This window comes from Diabrotica virgifera, chromosome 4, assembly GCF_917563875.1.
Source record: "Diabrotica virgifera virgifera chromosome 4, PGI_DIABVI_V3a".
Classification (NCBI taxonomy): Eukaryota; Metazoa; Arthropoda; class Insecta; order Coleoptera; family Chrysomelidae; genus Diabrotica; species Diabrotica virgifera.
The window spans coordinates 220,272,035-220,293,887 of record NC_065446.1 but is presented as its reverse complement, the minus strand read 5'-3'; the positions used below and the strand labels follow the sequence as shown (position 1 = coordinate 220,293,887).

Genomic DNA, 21,853 nt, shown 5'->3' with positions numbered 1-21,853 from the left:
CGATATTTGCACTATTTTTACTTGATGTCGGCATTTGCTGCTGAACTGGTTGAGAGCTGAACTGGTTGGTATTTACTGTCTGTATAGGAGTTGTATGATACTGTTGTTGCATAGTTGGCATATTCATGTTCATTGCATTTTCTGGTTGCTTCATCATTGTTGGCTGCCACTGTAGTTGGTTATTGGTTGCTTGTGGTATTTGTAAATTTATTGGATCACTCTGTATGTTTTGTTGTTGATAAACTGGTTGTCCATTTCTGAACCCAATAAGATTCCCCGAAGGGAACATATTGTTTTGTTTTTCTCACTTATTGCTAATGGGTTTTTTTTTATTGTTGTTGATAAGATAATTAGAATTCTTAATCACCGGTTTTTCGGAGCGCTTTAACGATGTTTACACCTCGATGGCCCAGCGACGACTCAATTACATAAATGCCACAAATAAATAGCTTCAGAACAATAATTATTAAACAGTGTTCTCGAAATATTACCTTTAGTCCAAGTAATAAAGCTTAAAATAGGACAAAACCTCGCAACTTTTACAGAATAGATCGATTTGCTTGAAAATTTGAGAATAAGTAGTAGATAGTCTAAGGATCAAAATCTGTATGAGGCCGAAAGGCGCTTTTACCATGGGCGTGGTTGCCACCCCATCTCGAGGTGGAAATTTTTTATTTTATTTTGACCGCAAAAGTTGGTAAAAACATTCATTCTAAGCAAAAAACGTTCTATAGATTTTTTTGATAAAATTAATACTTTTCGATTTATTCGCTATCGAAAGTGTTAAAATCGAAAAAATCAATGTTTTTAATCAGTTTTCTGCTAATAACTCAAAAAGTTTTCATTTTATCAAAACAACTTTACCTAACAAAAATGCACCTTTTGAAAAAATAAACAAAACAGTTTTTTTTTATTTTCTTTAAGGCCAATAGTAATCGAGCTATACTTTATTATATGTTAGCTCTTCTTCGTCAAATGCTAAATATTGTAGTTTCAAACTCAAAAGACGGGAAAACTGTGCATTTTTCGAGAGTCAAACTAATTTAAAGTATTTGAAAATATCTATCTATAGAAATAAAAAAAAAGTCTCTAGCTCAAAAATTATGTGACTTATTATGAAAAGAATGTCAGTCCCTATTTTTTTCTGCGAAAAAGTGATCGGAAATTTTCCCCTACTTACCACTCTAATTAAAATTAGTCATTGACCTCATTTGGTCTTCTATATTTATATATTATTAATAGGTTCTAGAGGTTTGACCGACTTAGAATGATTAGTTTCAAAAAAAAATGGAGTTAAAAGAGAATAACGAATTTTTGTAGTTTGGTAAAAAATGCGCTTTTCTTCAGAATAGAAATATTAACATCAGAGATACGAAAAATTATGTAAAAATAAAATTGTAGCTTATTTAATTCTCAAGAACGGGGTTAGCAAAAATTTATTCTATGGCAAAAATTGAGTGAGCTATTGACAACATGCAAAAACCACATTTTCCAACCCTTTTACAGTCACCTGTTTTTGTTACTGAGGATTTTAAAAGGATTTAATATTAATAGCCTTATAGATCTTGTAGAAACCTACAAAATTCTTTTTTTACCAAACTTTCTAGGATAAAAAATAAAAAAAGTTACGGTTAAAAATCAATATATTTTTTTGAAAAAAAAAAGGAGAAATCCAATTGGAAGCATAATAATGTAAGTTAACGGTGTTTTTAGTCATTGGCCTTATTCATGCTTCTATATTTATGTAATAGTAATAGATTCCAGAAGTTTGACTGGCGTAGAATGATTAGTTTTTAAAAAATTGGAGTTAAAAGCGAATAACGAATTTTTGTAGTTTGGTAAAAAATGCCATTTTCTTCAGAATAGAAAGATTAGCATCAGAGATACGAAAAAATGTTTAAATATGAAATTTGTAGGGTATCTAATTCCGAAGAACTTAGTTTGAAAAAAAATTTTCTACGGCGAAAATTGAGTGAATCGTAAATGAGTATATCGAAAAACATTGATTTTTTCGATATAAAACTAACAATTTCGATAGCGAATAAATCGAAAACTATTAATTTTATCAAAAAAAAAACGTATAGAAGATTTTTTGCTTAGAATAAATGTTTTTATCAACTTTTTCGGTCAAAATATAATAAAAACTTTCCACCCACGAGATGGGGTGGCAACCACCCCCATGATAAAAGCGCCTTTCGGCATCATATAGATTTTGGTCCTTGAGTATACAATACATATATTTAAATTTTCAAGCAAATCGATCCATTCTGTAAAAATTGCGAGGTGAAAAGCTTCGGTTCCTGGACTAATAATACAACATAGGCGATGAAATTGGAAGTCACCATCAAAACAATCAGCCAAGAGACCTGTTTCGAAAAATACGATACATAACAATATGCCAGTCCATGAGAGCAAAAACAGGCTATTAATACCTCCGAATTAGAATAGAATGAATAGAAATATACTTTATTGTCATGAAACACTGTACAATTTTATCGACAAAGCTTCTTCTATCCTACTGAATCTATTTTAATGAAAGTTTGGAAATAGCCTCTACTTATCTCCTAATTCAAAGTCTACCTTATGCCGATGTGCGCTTTTATCTTGGGGGTGGTTCATACTCCTTACCGGGAGTGGAATATTTTTTGGTCAAAATAACCATGGAAGTGGTTAGAGAACCTAATACTGCATCAATTTACTTGGTATTTTCACTGTAAATCGGGAATAGCACAAGAAACAAAGTATACCTATGACGCTTTTATTTTTATCTATATCCAATGGCGCTTTTATCTTGGAGGGTGGTTCCCACCCCTTCTTGGGAATGGAAAATTGTTTGGTCAAAATAACCACGGAAGTGGCTAGAGAACCTCATTCTAAGCAAAAACTGTTCTGCAATGGTTAGGTAAAGAAAAGCGGTAAGTGCAAAAGTTAGAGACATAATTTTTAAGGTATTCGCAAAGAACCGTCCGGAAAGGTGTCATTTTTCAAGGAAAATTGCAAATTTTCAACCACGAATAACTCAAAAAGTATTGAGTTTTCAAAAAAAAAATAATAGAACAGTTTTTAAATGATGAAACAGTTGCAAGTGTGAGTCCATAAATGCAATGGTTAGGTAAAGAAAAGGATCAATTTTCACAATATTATCCTTGTTTCTTTAGCTAACCATTGCAGAACAGTTTTTGCTTAGAATAAGGTTCTCTAGCCACTTCCGTGGTTATTTTGACCCAACAACTTTCCATCCCCGAAAAGAGGTGGGAACCACCCCCAAGATAAAAGCGGCATAGGATATAGGGTAGACTTTGTTTCTTGAGCTATTCCCTACTTAGAGTGAAAATATCAAGTAAATTGATGCAGTAGGATGGAATTCGGGGCCAAATACTCTCACTGACTGCACTACAAGGAACTTTAAAACCAGAACATGGGCTGTCAAAGTCCACAGGGAACCCTAAAAACAAATAGAGAGGATATAGCAGAAACCCGCAGATCATACTGCTAGGATCTATACATATAAACAAGACTAACTAACACCCAAAGTAATACAAAGAACGCACCTAATTATAAATGAAAATTACATACCGTCTAGAATCACGTTTTTTTCCACCAAAGAGCGAACTTCCAATAATAAATTTTAGTGATTCGAGTTTTGTTCGCTTGTTTTTCTTATTTGTACCTACAAAAAATATTAAAATAATTACATTATAAATATTAATAATTAATGTACCAGTTTAACAGCAGATTATAAGAATAATAATATGTCATTTTTTATAATTTGCTGTCAATTATTTTTCGTCCGTAAATAAAATACTGAAATAAAAGATTGGATCATGATCAACCCTCTTCCTTGATTCTTTGTGTTTTTTACAAAACAAAGTACATATGTCGTTGTTGGTCTCTTGGTACAATATGCTGAGTACGAATGACGTGATACGGCTGATAACCGTATTTTTTAACACATTTTGAACTAAATTTGAACGCTTTCTCGGATATTTGAGGCACAAATTGTAATATCCTATTTTAAGCGTCCTTGGGTACAACCACTGCCTGCCGGGTAAGGATTAACATATAGTGCGGCAGATTCGTGCAAATATTCTTAGAATTGTGCATTTAATGATAGAAGCATATAATTTGGACCACATATACTAAACATATAAAGGTTCAAAATTAGATACGAGGCCATCTCAGATTTTACCTTTTCCAAAAATGGCAGACATTCAAAATGGCGACGATACATATGTGACTAATAGCACAATAACTTTTAAACGAAAAGTCCGACTTCAACTAAATTTGGTGTATGGGTTCTTTTTTTGATGTATAAGATCGAGCTCCTGAACCGGAAGACTCGGTTTACCAGAAGTTGTGTTTTTTCTGATTTTTTATGGAAAAATGTGTTGTTTTTTTTTCCAATTCTTTCACCTTGCATATATTAATTTTTCAAAAAGGAATGCGGGCATTGAAAAGAGCGTGAAAATATTTTTTAGAAAATATTTTGAAGTTTTTAGTTATGTTAATTACCATGTAATAAATGCATAACTTATCTTCACATGTACCTATGTGCGGCAGATTCGTGCCAATATTTTAAGAATTATTGTGCATTTAATGGTAGAAGCATATAATTTGGAATACATATACTACACATACAAAAGCTCAAATTTAGATATGAGGCCATCTCAGATTTTGCCTTTTACAAAAAAGGCGGGCATTCAAAATGGCGACTATACATATGTGACCAACAGCACGATAACTTTTGAACGAAAAGTCCGATTTCAACCAATATTGGTATATAGGTTCTTTTTTTGATGTATAAGATCGAGCTCTTGAACTGCAAGAATCGGTTTACCAGAAGTTGTGTTTTTCCTGATTTTTTTGTAAAAATATGTTGTTTATTTTTTCAATTCTTTCACCATGTATATATTAATTTTTCTAAGAGGTGATACCCGCGTTGAAAAAAGCGTAAAAATATTTTTTAAGAAATATTTTGAATTTTTTAGTTATATTAATTACCATTTAATGAATGCATAACGTATCTTCACATGACAATGTAGGTACCTATGTGCGGCTGATTCGTGCAAATAGCAATATAAGAATTATTGTGCTGGTAGAAGCATATAATTTGGATCACACATACTATACATACCAAGATTCAAATTTAGATATGAGGCCATCTCAGATTTTGTCTTTTACAAAAATGGCGGGCATTCATAATGAATCTGCCGCCCATAGGTAAATGTGAACATACGTTATGCATTTATTAAATGGTAATTAACATAACTAAAAATTTCAAAATATTTCCTAAAAATATTTTACACTCTTTTCAATAGCGGTATTAACTTTTTGAAAAATTTACAATATAAAGGGTGAAAGAATTGAAAAAGAAACAACATATTTTTACATAAAAAAAAAACAGTAAAAACACAACTTCTGGTAAACCGATTCTTCCGATTCAAGACCTCGATCTAAATCATAAAAAAAATAACATATATCAAATTTGGTTGAAATCTGACGTCTCGTTCAAAAGTTATCGTGCTATTAGTCATGTACGTATAGTCACCATTTTGAATGCCCGCCATTTTTGTAAAAGGAACAAAACTGAGATGTCCTCATATATCAATTTGAACCTTTTTATGTGTAGTATATGTGGTGCAAATTATATGCTTCTACCGTTAAATGCACAACAATTCTTATAATATTTGCACGAATCTGCCGCACATAGGTACATGTGAATATAACAACGTGGAATGAAGTAAACACTTCAGTTGTATGTAGGCAGATGCCTACATACAACAGAAGTGTTTACTTCATTCCACGTTGTTATATTGAAGGTATACAGCCAACTACAGGGTTTACCCCCTTTTTAAAGTTTTATGTGAACATAGGTTATACATTTATTAAATGGTAATATAACTAAAAAGTTTAAAATATTTCCTAAATAATATTTTTACGCTCTCTTCGATGGCGGTATTAACTTTTTGAAAAATTAATACATACAGGGTGAAAGAATTGAAAAAAAAAACAACATGTTTTTACAAAAAAAAAAACAGGAAAAACACAACTTCTGGCAAACCGATTCTTCAGGATCAAGTCCTCGGTCTTATACATCAAAAAAAGAATCTGTGTACCACATTTGATTAAAATCTGACGTCTCGTTCAAAAGTTATGCTGCTATTATAGTATGGTATAGTTAGACCCAAACCCAGACATCCAAAGTGAAAGTTATCCTCCAACACCAAATTGTTCTATATGGTCCACATAAAGTTCAGAAAAAAGTCACACCATTTTGAGCGTCGGGTTTGGGGGGGAGAGGGGGAAGAAATCTGCAAATTCGTAGTTTTTTACGTTTTTCGTCAATATTTCTAAAACTAAGCGGTTTAGCATGAACAACCCCCTACACAAAATTGTTCTACATTAAATTTGAAATGAAAAAGGCCCTATGCATAACGCTTCTAAAATGAACGGTTCCAAAGTTACGGAGGTAGTATAGTATAATTGGTCCAAAAAAAGGCCTAACCCAGACATCCAAAGTAAAAGTTTTCCTTCAACACCAAATTGTTCTATATGGTCCACATATTGTTCAGTAAAAAGTCACACCATTTTGAGCGTCCGGTTTGGGGGGGAGATGGGGGAGAAGTCGGTAAATTAGTAGTTTTTTTACGTTTTTCGTCAATATTTCTAAAACTATGCTTTAGCATAAGGAATATTCTATAGAAAAATGTTCTAAATAAAATTTAAAACAAGAAAGGTTCTATACATAATTGTTATAAAATCAATGGTTCCAGAGTTACGGAGGGTGAAAAGTGGAGGTTTTCGATACTTTTTATATTTACCGATTTCTCCCCCCTCTCCCCCCCCAAACCCGACGCTCAAAATGGGGTGACTTTTTTCTGAGCATTATGTGGACCATATAGAACAATTTGGTGTTGGAGGATAACTTTCACTTTGGATGTCTGGGTTTTTGGTATAGTTATATCGTTGACTGATAAATTTACTGGAAGATACGAAACTAAATGAGCGTTTATGTACGACACCAGTGGTTTTAGAAATAGATGGCGTTAGCAGCTTTCTAGGTACGAGATTGAATTTACCTGAGACAACGATGAGACGTATTCAGGTAGCTTTGGTTATCGGAATTTGGGGTCGGTCGGGTCGAACGGATTATAATAAAAATTATTTATTTCTTTTGATGCATTTAAATTTGAGTTTTCATTCAACGATAACAATGGCAATCTTTAAAATAATTATTGGAGTGTACCTATGTATTACTTTCTAAAAACTCGTTTTTAAATTAGCAAGAATAATTGTGGTTGTAATTTGTCTTTTAATTTGAATTCTTGAAACAAATCATTGAATATTCTAAAGTTTATTTAATAATTTTATATAATATATATAATAATATAATTTATTTAATAAAAAATTTATTTAACGAGAAAAATACTCACTGGGTGATTTTAGATATTGTAAATTTCTTATTTGCCTCATAATCTTGATACAAAATTAGGTAGTTATTTTCGTTAATTACAGTCTCTTCTGATTATTGTATATTTTGTTTGGAGATATTGCAACCGTATTTACTTAAATGAAATTGACTTAATAACCCGCTCGGCCACTTTAAACTCTTCGAGAGAAAAATGGTAAGGACTCGTAAATTGTTGCAATCGCGATTTCCTACAATTTCTTCCAAGTTTTTTCGTGCGGTCGATATTTTCCGAGTTAGGGGGAAAATAGTGACTAACATAAGTATAATTATTGAATTATTTATTATTAACTTTACTTCTTAAAGGCGCCGCCACAGTGTTCAAAATTGAAGGAAACGTGATCGAAAGTCAAAAAAATAAATAAATCTGAGAATGCCGAAATTAAGGGGTTTGTTTGTACTACTCATGATGCAACTTTTCAGCAAAAATTGATTTTTTAAGTTTGTTAGGGCCAGATGTATTAATGATCAAAAGTACAAAATTCAATATAATTTTATACATCAAATTTAAATCCTCAGAATATGCCTTTTACTTTGATTACTACTTCATTTATGTGGATAGCTAATGTAAAAGTAATTATTGGAGATAAAAATACATACTTTAAAGATTAAAATGATATAGTTAGCTTCACGGAAAGGTGATTATAATTTTGATATAATCGGCTGTCTAAAAACCTATACAATTTTTGCTAAAATTAATGTTTGACAGCGTATTACGTTTATTGTGCCATCTTGTGCCACGTTAAATCCTTCACTAGATGAAAGATTACAATGTAAGGAATAAAAAAATATATAACACAAACTGCGGAAAACTGCGCAACTGAGTACATGGCGCATTGCATCGAGCGCTGCGCGCGTTTAGTCTGAATTAATTGCATTCGTACGTATTGTTTACATGTAGGTATGTCAAACACATGATATTTGTTGGGGTTGCGAAAAGAGATTTTAGTTTTGATGAAGTAGTGTTTTTGCTTAATAGAGAATATATTGTATACATTAGTTTTATAAATAGCTATATTAACAATTTATTGAAGTTATATTTCTTTAGGCGCGATGGGAAAAATGTTGGGATTTGGAGTAAATGTAAATGTGCGCGAATTCATCAAAAATTGTTAGCTCTACGCGCAGATACGTTATAGGGTTTTTCAACGCTTCTCATTTGTTTCGAACTTCCGTCATAATCTGTCGCATAATCCGTGTAGATTAATACACTAAGCAGCAAAATTAACGCACCACCTGTAAAATGGGACATTTTTGATGTCTCGAATTTTCTAAACCTCTTGTCCGATTTAAGTTATTTAATATGTTATAGCCTTATTCTTTAACAATATTTCCGTAATAATATTGTTGCTAGACGGGTAAGATGTCATTGTATACCGGGTGTACCAATAATACTATGTTTTTTCTAAAAGTATTGAGTATTTCTTACCGCTCAACACTGTTAAAAATATATATACAGGGTGTTTCATTAAGAATGTCCAACGTCTGAGTTGTAGATTCTAGACCTCGAAATATTAAGATTTAACCAAAATCACTTAAATAAAATATGGCTCCTTACAGAGTTACAGAGTGTGTTATTTAAAAATTTAAAAACTATGCTCAGTATTTTAAAACCATTCTACGTATCCTTCTCATACTTGACAGACAGTGTAGGTACTATACACCCTATGAAATTATGTTAAATATACGTTTCTAGTTAGTCCCAGAGGCGTACGAGATAGGGGACAGTGAGGGGTTGACCCTTTCCAATTCCTACTCCACTGGCGGAATTTCCATTTTAGCGCAATTTTTCGATTCTCCAATACTCGCTATGTAAATAACATACTCCTCACACCTAACGATAAAATTATTCGTTTTCGAGATATTTGAACTTAAACAAGTAACGACACAGATATTTTGAATAATGTATTGTGTCGCTTAATTTTAAAATATCTCGAGAAAACTTATGATTTTATCATTAATAACGATAATATAATGATAATATACTCTTCAGTCTTAAGGATAAAATCATTGGTAATACAGATACTTGAAGTTTAAAATTAAGCGGCACAATACATTAATTAAATATCCGTGCCGTTACATGTTTAACTTCAAATATCTCTAAAACTGATGACTTTATCGTTGCGAATGAAGTGTATGTTATTTACATAGATAGTATTGTAGAATCGAAAAATTGTGCTAAAATGGCATTTCCGCCAGTAGCGTAGAATTTGGGAAGGCTCAACCATTCACTGTCCCCTGTCGTACGCCTCTGGTAATAGGCAGAAACGATTGTTTAACATAATTTTATAGGGTGTACAGTACCCACACTTTTTGCCAAGTATGAAAAGGATACGTCAAATAGTTTTAAACCAATGAGCAAAAATATTTTTTAAATTTTTAAATAAAACACCCTGTAACTCTGTAACGAGCCACATTTTATTTAAGTGATTTGGGTTAAATCTTAATATTTTTAGGTCTAGAATCTACAAATCAAATTGGACATTCTTAATGAAACACCCTGTATAACGATATTTTTTAAGTAATTCATCCCCTAATGAAGGGATGAAAACTAAAAAAACGACCCCTGTTATAATATACTCGTTATACGGTATATTACCTCAAATATTCCAAGTTTTCAGCCGGATCACTTTTACAGTTTAAACAAATTTAGTTTCGATCACGTTTTGACCAATTTTGAACACTGTGTGCCGTGTATTTCTGCGTAGGCGTCCACCGTGCGTTGTATTGTCAGGTGAGATATTAGATAGTCACGATTACATTATTCTATTAAGAGTAATTTCATTAATATCATTTGGCGAATATTACCCAGCCATGACATCTTTTTCTAGACCTCTCTTACCCTCTATGTTTCCTTCGAGTTCCAGTTGCCGACAAGTATATCGTTCTCCTCACAATATGTCCCTAAGTATGTCCATGATATTTTAAGCATTCGGTGCAGGCACCTCATTTCAAAGACTTCAAGCCTGTTAGGACCTGGCCTTTATTATCCATGCTTTCATTCCATACAAGAGAACAAGCCAAACGTAATACTTTAGCGTATTGTTTGTATCTCAGGTTTAAACCCAACTTTCAGTGAACAGTCATAAGAGTTTGGAAGTGGGCATCCCATTGTTTATGAGAGATATTTTTCATTAAGTTGAGCCCGTTTGAACTGACTGTCGGAGTGAGTGTATATTGTCTTACCAAGATAGACGATTATCCAGTTTTATTCCCAAGAAGTTAATCAATTCTGAATAATTTATTGTAAACTCTTTAGGAACCACTTATTGGATCAACAAAAATATACATTCAAAAGACCACACAGATCCGATATTGATTATATATTGATTATATATTGATTATATATTGATTATATATTGATTATATATACAAGACCACACAGATCCGATATTGATTATATATTGAAAAACAGAAACATCCATCATTCTCAAGTACTAGACATAAGATGTTTAAGTGCAGCTAATATCGGAAGTGATCACAACCTAGTACTTGGAAAAATCAGAATACATCTACAAAAAAACAGGAAAAAAGACCCTATTAAATGTGAGACAAGAATAAAGGTAGAACAGCTACAAGACTTGTCAACACGAGATCTATACCAGAAAAGACTGCAAAAAGTACTGAACGAAAACTACATAACACCAGATGAAGACATAGAAGAAAGTTGAAGAAAGATTAGAGATAATATCAAAATGGCAGTAACGGACGCACTTGGAGAACGTAAGATAAGTAAACATATACGAAAGAAAAGGAGAACACCATGGATCTGTGAAGAAATAAAAATAAAATGCCAAGAAAAAAAGAAAATCTAGCTAGAATACAAATTCAAAAGAACGAGACAAACATATGAAGAATATAAAAGAGTTTGAAATGAGTTAAACTCAATAGTAAGAAGGAAGAAAACAGAACATTGGTAAGCATTTTCAAAAGAGATGGAGCACGACTTATACGGGATGCAAAACGAAATGTGGAAAATGATAAGAGGTCAAACAGCAGAGATGAAGGAATTGATAGAAGTAAAACATATTGATACAAATACATGGACAACTTACCTAGAAAACCTGTATCAAACAGCTAATCATGAAGAACTGGAAAACCAGGATTAGAATCGGATGAGCAAACAGAAATTAAAGAGGAAGATATAACAAACGCCTTAAAACAGATGAAAAATCGAAAAGCACCAGGGAAAGATTGAATAGCTAATGAACTTTTAAAATACGGACGAGAGAGACTTCACAAAGAACTGAATATCCTGATAAGTAAAATAATAAATACAGGAAGAATTCCAGAAGAATGGAGTACCACTCAGATGATAGCGTTATTTAAGAAAAGTGATAGGGCAGACCCCAGTAGAGCACTATACTGAAACTCACAACAAAAATACTGATGAAGAAAATAATGGCGTGCATAAATATATCGGTTTAACAACAAGGATTTGGAAGTGGAAGATCATAACGATGCAGTTTTTGTGATAAGAGAAATAGCGGAAAAATCATTAGAATATAACAAGCGCGGGTTTTTCTGTTTTATATACCTAGAGAAAGCGTTTGATAGAATACAATTAAAAGATGTGATACACCTACTATATGAAAAAAATTTACCACTGGATATTATAAAACTGATAGAAAACATTTAAGTACGAAATAAAATAGGAATGAAAGTCAATGGAATAATAACAGAACCCATATAGAAGCAAACACAGGAATCCAGCAAGGAGATTCACTAAGCCCTCTACTGTTTAACATAACGCTGGATGCAATAATAGAACAAGTGAAGAAAAAAAGAGGGTAAAAAATAGGCGATAAAGAGATAAAAATACTCTGTTACGCTGATGACACCGTGTTAGTAGAAGAGTACGAAGACGACCTACAAAGATTACTGCACGAATTCAACATTAGCGCAAAAGAAATGAATATGAAAATATCAGCCCAAAAAACAAAAAGCTTAGTAATATCCAAAAAACCAATAAGATGCAAATTGGACTAAGACAATAAAAGTAAATACCTGGGAATTAATCTATCAGCCGACAATAATATCGAAGAAGAGGTTAAAGACTAATAATTAAAGTCAGTAGAACGGCCGGATGCCTAAACGACACAATTTGGAAAAACAAACATCTTAGAGTGGAAACAAAGGACCGAATATATAAGTCATTTGACTGAAGTTATTAGACCAGTTATGACTTACACTGCCGAAACAAGACCAGATGCAAGCAAAATACAAAGACGTCTGGAGACCAACGAAATGAAGATCTTAAGAAGGATTGCTGGAAAAGGACTATGGGATAGGGTAAGAAGTCAGGAAATCAGATGCATATGTGGGGTAGGCAATATAAATACCTGGGTAAAGAATAGAAAAGAAGAGTGGAATGAACACATAAGCAGGATGTCTGAATCAAAGATAGTAAGAATAGCCAGGGACAAGTCACCGTTAGGCAGAAGAAGTATAGGACGCCCAAGGAAAAGATGGAATGACAACTTAGGGGCAGAATGAAAGGCACCATTGAAGAAAAACAGGCAGTACTACCTATATAAAAAAGAAGAAGAAGAAGAAATTCTTTAGGTAGATTTTTGGTAGTATAATGTGCTTCTTTCGAGTTTTACTAAAGATTATTGTTTTCGTTTTAGTGGGAGAAAATTCTAGGCCAGTAGTGTTCGACCAATTCTCTAATTTATAAATGACTAGTGGGTTAAGTGATTTAGCGATGTCATTGATGGCAATAAGGAAAAGTGCAACGAGTAGACCATTGAGGAATGTCGTTTAATTGGATTTTTGAGTCTAAAAGAACGTTATCTATTCGAATAAGTTTCATCTATATAGGAAATTACTAATAAATTTTATATTTCCTGGAATTGACCAACTTAATAGAATTCTTACATCTAATCCCCAAATGGCACGCATTATAAAATATAATAAAAGATAGCCATAAGCCAAACATACTTGATGACATCCAAATGACCCATGAATTACAGATTCAATATCCACTAGGTTGTCTAATGTAGATGTGGACTTTCTAAACCCACTTTGTATAAGGCTAGGTAGCTATAATAACAATAAGTCTAATACTATCTAGTATCTATCAAGTGGATAAACTGATTATATTGTAGCAAGTTTTGTTCTATTGAGTTTTTTCACTAAGCTAATACTTTTCGAGTTATTTGCGAGTGAATATGTTCGTTTTTTAACAAAAAAAAAATACGTTTTTAGATGGTTTTACGCAAATAACACAATAACTAAGTATTTTATCGAAAAAAGTATTCAATAAAAATATAGTTTATAAAAAATCTAAAAAAAATGTCTGTATCAAGTCTTTATACTCAGTAGAAGCAGAGTTGTAGCTAATGAAAAGTAAGTTCTTATTCGTCAAATCCAAATCGAATATTTCAACGTGAAATAACCAAAAAATAAAGCACATTTCTGGGAAAACTCATCGCAACTTTTTTAAAGTGTTTAAAAAAGCTTTGTTTTTGTTTTTAAAAAAGTTTCTAGCATTAAAGTAAGCACGTTACGCTGAAAATAAAGTTGGTCCTTTTTTGTAAAAGATAGTTTTAAAAAAGCGTGAAAAAGCATTTTTTTACAAAAAAAAGGGATCAACTTTATTTTATGCGCAACTTGTTTACTTCTGATACTAGAAACTAAAAAAAAATAAAGCTGTTTTTAAACTTTTTAAAAAAGTTATGATGAGTTTTCCCCGAAAAGTTCTTAATTTTTTGGTTATTTTATGTAGAAATATTCAATTTTGAATTTGACAAATAATAAGAACCCACTTTTCATTAGCTACAACTCTGCTTTTACTGGGTCTACGACTTCATATGTCATATTTATATAAAACATATTTTTTCCCTTTTTGATAAGCTGTATTTTTGCTATGAATGCTTTTTTTTGGTGAAATACTTCCTTTTTAAGTTATTTGCGAAAATCCGTCTAAAAACGTACTATTTTTTGAGAAATGAATATATTCACTCGCAAATAACTCGAAATTAACTTATTTACTTGTGAGGTCAAGACTAGTGAAAAAAAAAACTCTATAGTCAATTTATATTTTCAACATTTTTGCAGAAACAAAAACAAAAAAAAAATAATACAAATTAATATGATAGTGACTGCTGCGTTAAAATTTTGAATACGGGCCACGCAAAATAACCGCGTGTTCTTGGCTAGTTCCTTGAGTAGGGAGAATTTTACACTTCCCTCTAAGGCTAGTTCCAACAAATTTAAGCTAGGCGCGCCACTATGCGGGCATCTTTCCGTATTTATCAATCAACGGTTATATCATAAATATTGTAAAAAATATCGAAAACCTCGACTTTTCACCCTCCGTAACTCTGGAACCGTTGATTTTATAACAATTATGTATACAACATTTTTTGTTTTAAATTTCATGTAGAACATTTTTGTATATAAAATTGTTTACGTTAAAGCATAGTTTTAAAAATATTGACGAAAAACTTAAAAAAAACTACTAATTTACCGGCTTCTCTCCCATCTCCCTCCCAAACCGGACGCTCAAAATGGTGTAACTTTTTACTGAACAATATGTAGACCATATAGAACATTTTAATGTTGGAGGAAAACTTTTACTTTGGATGTTTGGGTTAGGCCTTTTTTTGGACCAGTTATACTATACTACCTCCGTAACTTTGGAACCATTCATTTTAGAAAGATTATGCATAGGGCCTTTTTTATTTCAAATTTAATGTAGAACAATTTTGTATAGAAGGTTGTTCATGCTAAACCGCATAGTTTTAGAAATATTGGCGAAAAACTTAAAAAACTACGAATTTACCGATTTCTCCCCACTCTCCCCCCAAACCCGACGCTCAAAATGGTGTGACTTTTTTCTGGACATTGTGTGGACCATATAGAACAATTTTGTGTTGAAGGATAACTTTCACTTTGGATGTCTGGGTTATGCCATCTTTTGGATCAACTATACTATACTATTAGTCACATATGTATAGTCGCCATTTTGAATGCCCGCCATTTTTGTAAAAGGCAAAATCTGAGATGGCCTCATATCTAAATTTGAACCTTTATATGTGTAGTATATGTGGTCCAAATTATATGCTTCTATCATTAAATGCACAATTGTTTCACACATCGGCTACACTAATAGCCGAGTTCTTGGAATTATATTTATTACTATTTAACTATTTTTTACGGCAGTAAATATGTAGGCGTAGGCCTCTTGTGGTAAGACAATCAAAACGAAAGTCTAGTCTGTCACGGTTTTCTCACCAATATGTCATGGAATAAAGGGTATACAGTGCTAGTCAAAACTCTGGGCCTCGGAGGTAAACTACACTATGTCATTTCGAGCAACTGCACAGTAGAGCACTTTGAAAAGGCAATTCGAAGCCCAACTCACGAATTTTTGCAACTGTCATAACGCTTTTGTGAGTGGGTTCATTTTCTTGGATCAACAACAATTTGTGCTTCTGCATACGCAGCCGCTTCTCACCGAGTCTCTGCTTGAGTTTGTCCAATAATACATAAAAATAATGGCTATTGATCAGTGGCGACGCGTGACTTTCTAAAGTGTTACCAAAACCAGATGCAAAAAATAATATTTAAAAAAATGAAGATATGGCTAGATGTATATATAGCTTCAATAATATTTTGTATATCACTTTAAACTCTCGAAAAAACAGTTGATGTTTCTAGATGTTGGCAAAATTTTTAATCTTTTTTGGCAACTAATGTTAACAATTCCCTGTAATTGCCTCGACTGTCAGAGTCGTCGCCCTCAAAATGAGCACCAAAGCCAAAAAACATGCGGTATCTATTATTAGTGTGCTAAGGATATACCTATCTACTTTTTTTAACAAACTCATTATGTTTAGCAATATTTGCTTTGAAAGCTTGGTTAAGAGAACTTTCGATTCTCGTTTTGCCAAACTGAATCAAATTGGGTATACATCTTACATGTAGGTAACGGAGAAATTTCATGTCTCCTTTTTAAAACTCTAAAACTATTTAAATCGTGAACCTGATCCACCCATTTTTCTGTAGAAACCAGAAGACATGGCCAAAAATACCGTCTATTTTTCTTGCAACCACATAACCAAGGTTTTTTACTGTACCAATTAAATTTAAAATATCGAACTACTTTTTCTGATTCCTTTTTTAAATTGTTTAAAATAGGTCTTTCATTTTCAATAATCTCATTTTTTTCTCCAAAATTATACAAGGAGAATTACTTTTCAAGTAGTTGATCGATTACGCAGCGACACTAATCCATGGTTTAACTAAATTCGCTCTACCGAGATTCACTTTGACACATTCGGAATAGGAAACATACAACACAAAAATTCCTACCTCACACTATTAACTGCTAAAATCAACTTAATCTTTCATTAAAAAAAGAAGAATTATTAGAAATAGTGGGAGTGTCTACTAATCTCATAAAATTTTGTGGAGTTTATTTCTACAAAATATTTTTATTTTGTACAATAAATAATTTTCTCATTTGTTATCAATACATAAATACATAATAATGGTGTAAATAAATAATTATTGATTGGCGTAAGGTTTATGTTATTTTTATGCTTTTTCTCATGAGGATCTTTCAGTGCGTCACAGTTTTTCGATTTCTTTCTAACGCATTAAATTGTATGTGACAGAAAAAAACGCACGTCGGTGATTACATTTCGTCGGTGACATTTATAACATTTATTCCAGTTGTCAATAGATGACGCTATAATCGAAAATAAAATAATTTGCGAATTATATAATATATCTACGAATATAATCTGAACAATTTGAAAGACTATACAAATCAAAGAAAATACCATTTTATAAATGCAATAAACACAATTGATTTGTTTTTATGCCAAATTGCAAATAAAATTTGACAACTGTCAGATTTAACTAAAATGTCATGTCACTAAAATGTATATTATTACGGACTTACCTTTTTTTCTATCATTTGTGACGCACTGAAAAATGCTCATGAAAAGAAGCATATGTCTGTTTACTATTAATAATATTGGCTATGAGCAGGTGCGTTGGTTGTGTAGTAATTTCCAGTCACTTCTGACAACTGAACTTTCCAAAACAGAAATTACTAACGTCAGTGTCAAAGTGAATCTCGATAGAGCAAATTTAGTATAACTGCACGCACACTTTTATAGGTACTGCAACCAAATTTAAATCTGGTAACAGGGCTACTGATATACACAGCCCGCTTACGTTGTCGCTCCTTCAAAATTTTCAGACACTAGCCGGTCCCAAGCGATAGCGAGGATATATACACAGCGCGCTTACGTCGTCGCTCCTTCAAAATTTTCAGACACTAGCCGGTCCCAAGCGATAGCGAGGATATAACCATTGTAACCACAAATGAGATTGGTAACAGAGTATAATAAAGTGCAACTGAGTCACATAAACTGGCCAATATTTTCGTGTGTCTACGAGTAGTTGGCTATTTACTGAATTAGGTACTATTAACACATAATATAATAATATATTTCTATTGGTAAAAATATTGGTAAATGGAATTATTCATCGTCATAAAATATTTATTTGCAAGATTTTTAACTGTTACCAATGGTAACAGTGGTTACATGGACGCTTCGCCAGTGCTATTGATAGTTTTACCTAGGTAATTTTACTGTTCGCTCGGTAAAAACACAACTAGATTAAACTTTCATCCATTGATTGAATTAAAAATATTTCAACTAAATATTAAAATATAACTTACTCGGAATTCGTTCTACATTTTGTGTCGAAATTTCTTCCTCATCTGATTCAGATACACATCCAACGTTAAATTTTGATCTAAAACATGAATCAAAAGGCATATTATATTCATCGTTGAAAGACTGATAAATTTGTACACACTTGAATGAATAAAGGAAGTGAAAAATAGTATATCAAAGTGTGTAAGAAGTAATCTGAGTGCCTTCGACATAAACGTCATCATACGAGCTAATGGTCTTTAAAAAAAACACTACTTGAGGCATATGCGTGACCATCTTGACGATATTAATCTGCCTTACAATGTATGCAATCATGCATGCTATTGAGTTGTTTTGTCCTCCATACAACATCCAAACAGAAAAAACGGCCATATAAACGTTACAAACACAAAGTTTTTCATGGTGTGGGTATATCACCGAACCATCTTGGCCTAGGAGAGACAATTCCGGTCAGTCAGCTGTCTTTCCTAGGCCAAAATGCTTGGGTGATACACCCAGACCATGAAAAAAGACTATTATGTGTTTGTAACGTTCATGTGGCCGTTTTTTTCCGTTTGGGGGTTGTACAGAGTACAAAACAACTCAATAGCATATACAGTGCGCTGGAATAAGTGTTACCCCCCTTATTAACTTATTTATTTTTAGCACATAAGCAAAATGCTCGGATGGGTCGATTTTTAAAATAATCATAGTATAGCATCAATGTTTCGAACTTTACGCGATCCCTCTTCAGGTGACAGGCATAACTTTGATATTTTTAAATGCGAAAGTACATCACGTGACACCTCATTTAAAAGCTTTTGAAATACTGATTACAAAAATGTATAATACTTTAATCCTATTTGAGAGCGTAGGCGCAAAATTTCGGTCGAATTATTTTTAAATTCATTCTTTTTTTTTCGAATCCTGAGAAAACGAATAAGTATTTTTGAAAAATTTAATCGCAGAATGAAATATTACAGTATTATCGAGGGTTGAGAGTCCCTGAGAACTTCTATAATGTTTATTTTAATAAGTCACAGGGGTGAAAAAAAAAGAGAAAATTTAGTCTGATTTTTAATTTCAAATATATCATTTAAAAGAAACTTTTTGTTGAGTTTAAGAGACGTTCTGCCCTCCGTAATAATGTAATCTTTCATTCTGCGTTTAAAAATAATTCGACCGAAATTTTGCGCCTACGCTCTCAAACAGGAGTAAAGTCCTATACATTTTTAAAATCAGAGTTTTAAAAGCTTTTAAATGAGGTGTCACATGATGTACTTTCCTATTTAAAAAAATCTAAGCCATGCCTGTCACCTGAAGAGGAAACGCGTAAAGTTCGAAACGTTGATGCTATAATATACTATGATTATTTTAAAAATCGACCTGTCCGAGCGTTTTGCTTATGTGCTAAAAATAAATAAGTTAATAAGGGGGGGGGGGACACTTATTCCCAGTGTTGCCAATCGGCGGATAATTATCCGATTTGCGTACCTTTTTGAGAGTTGTCGTATCTTCTTCGTATCTTTAAATAAATCGGATATTTGCGGATATTTTTCAGTGTATCTACCATCGACTAAAACGTTCTCATCCATATATTCCCAACAACAACAACACATTAATTTTGTTCGGTTCCACCCAAATTTTTTTAAATAGCCTCTACTGGATGAATGTTAGTGATATCCGATACTTTTCATCTTTTGACAAAAGGGACATGTGCCGATTCTTTTGTTTAGAATTTAAATGCACAAGTGCATCCACTTAAGGCATACTAATCCAATTCAAATTTCAAAAACCGTCTGCCGTCCGATGTTATTTATGAGTTTTCAGTTTTTAGTCTTCAAACTTATGAAAGCTAATTCACGTACGATTTAGTTTTATTTTCATTTTATGTAGTGCAGTGCTAGTGCTTAAGTAAACGTCTCGTCTGTTGAAATAAGTTTTGGTTTGTGAAATTTTGCGCCTATGCTATTAATGTAGCTGCAGTTTATTTTGTATTGATTTATTTTTCCAGTATCTAGTTTTAGGTAGTTATTACGTTTTAATAAAATAAAATTTAAAAGTGTTTTTTTTTTTACTTAAATAATTATAATAAATTAATATAACGATCCAAATAATGAAATATTTAGATTTATTAATTTATTTAAAATTTAACACTTATGATAATACAAAATACGAATAATATAATAATAGTAAGTAAATAGTATGTCTGTATTTACATACATGAATTAGGTAATAATCAGCTAGGATACGAGATTTTCATCTATAAACGAAAATTTTTAACCTGTGAAATAGAGAATCCAGTAGATTAAAGGGCCGGTTTTTCTAACGCTAATCAGAAACGGAATCAACTGATCATTATCAAATATTTAATTACTGTCAATGTCAACTTTGACTGGGATGCTGAAAACATAATTGATTACAATTATGAGATTAATCGATAATTAATCAATTATGTTAATAATTGTTACGTTAATTAATAATTAATAATTAATTAATCAATCAATTATGTTAATTATCATAATGGTAATTGATTACAATCAACGGATTTTGTTATTTGATGGTTGTTAAGGGGACTAAAAGAATAACATTGGCAACATTGATTTAAATAACAGAATAATTTTTGACCTAGCGTACCTTTTCGTGACAAATCGGATATTTTTCGAGCGATCATCGGATAATCTAGAGAAATGCGATTGGCAACACTGCTTATTCCAGCGCACTGTATGATTGTACTACATGGTAATCATCATCAGTAGCTCGACAACTCTTTTTGGGTCCTGGCTTGTTCTGGGATTTTCCGCCATTCTGTTCTGTTTCTTGCTTTGTTCTTCCAGTGGGTAATCTCAAGTGTTTTCAGATCTTGTTCCACTTGCTCCATGTATCTAAGTTTGGGTCTTCCCTTTGACCTTCTCCCTACTGGTGTTTGCCACATTATATGTTTTGGTGTTTCGGCCTCCAACATCCGTTCAACAGGGCCCATCCAGCGCAGACGTCCGATCTTTATGGATGTTATGACGTCGGGTTCGTTGTATGCTGCGCATAGTTCAAAATTATATCTTCTGCGCCATACGTCATTTTCTTTCACCCCCTTATATGTGTCTAAGGATTTTTTTCGTTCAAACGTACCTAATAAGTTCTTATCGCTTTTCGACACTGTCCATGTCTCTGATCCATATATAAGGACCGGTTTTATCAGGGTTTTGTATATTTTGCATTTGGTTTTTCTCGTGTAGGGGAGTGCAATTAGAACGAAAACATGCATTGTTCCGGAAAAATCCAAACAAGCTTATATTTTTCTAAAACTTTTTTTGTTAGTTTATATACATGTTAAGGTAAAAAGTTCTACTCGCAGATTTGGCCGCTAATTGTTTATTAATTGTTTAAACAATAATAATTGTTTTGTATAAATAATTTTAAAAATATCGTTAAATTCATCATTTTACTTTGATCAAATATGTTTCTATTTTCTTTTTCATTATGTTGAATCCGAATATGGCATTGCAATTTGAAAATTCTTATACAGAAGCTCTTATACAGTGTGTCTGCGTAGCTAGGAACCACATGGAAAACTTTTGTATTATCAGTTTTACGAAAAAAAGTTATTCTTAATAAAATGCTCTGGATACTTAAAAATCTAAAACTCAACCATCAGATATCAAATTTTATCAATTTTATACGAGTTATGTCAAAAATATGAATT

At 32.3% G+C, this 21,853-nt stretch overlaps 1 protein-coding gene across 8 annotated transcripts in view; it reads right to left on the bottom strand.

The window, feature by feature from the left end:
* Window positions 1-21,853, bottom strand: part of LOC114326396 (putative uncharacterized protein DDB_G0286901) — an 84,186-nt gene that overhangs the window by 25,005 nt on the left and 37,328 nt on the right. For all 8 annotated transcript variants that reach the window (XM_050648682.1, XM_050648685.1, XM_050648687.1 and 5 more), the window contains 2 exons: window positions 18,174-18,250; window positions 3,577-3,670 (listed from right to left, as the gene is read on the bottom strand). In XM_050648682.1, coding sequence (XP_050504639.1) covers window positions 3,577-3,670; window positions 18,174-18,250 — 171 coding nt within the window. The remainder of the gene's footprint in view (window positions 1-3,576; window positions 3,671-18,173; window positions 18,251-21,853) is intronic.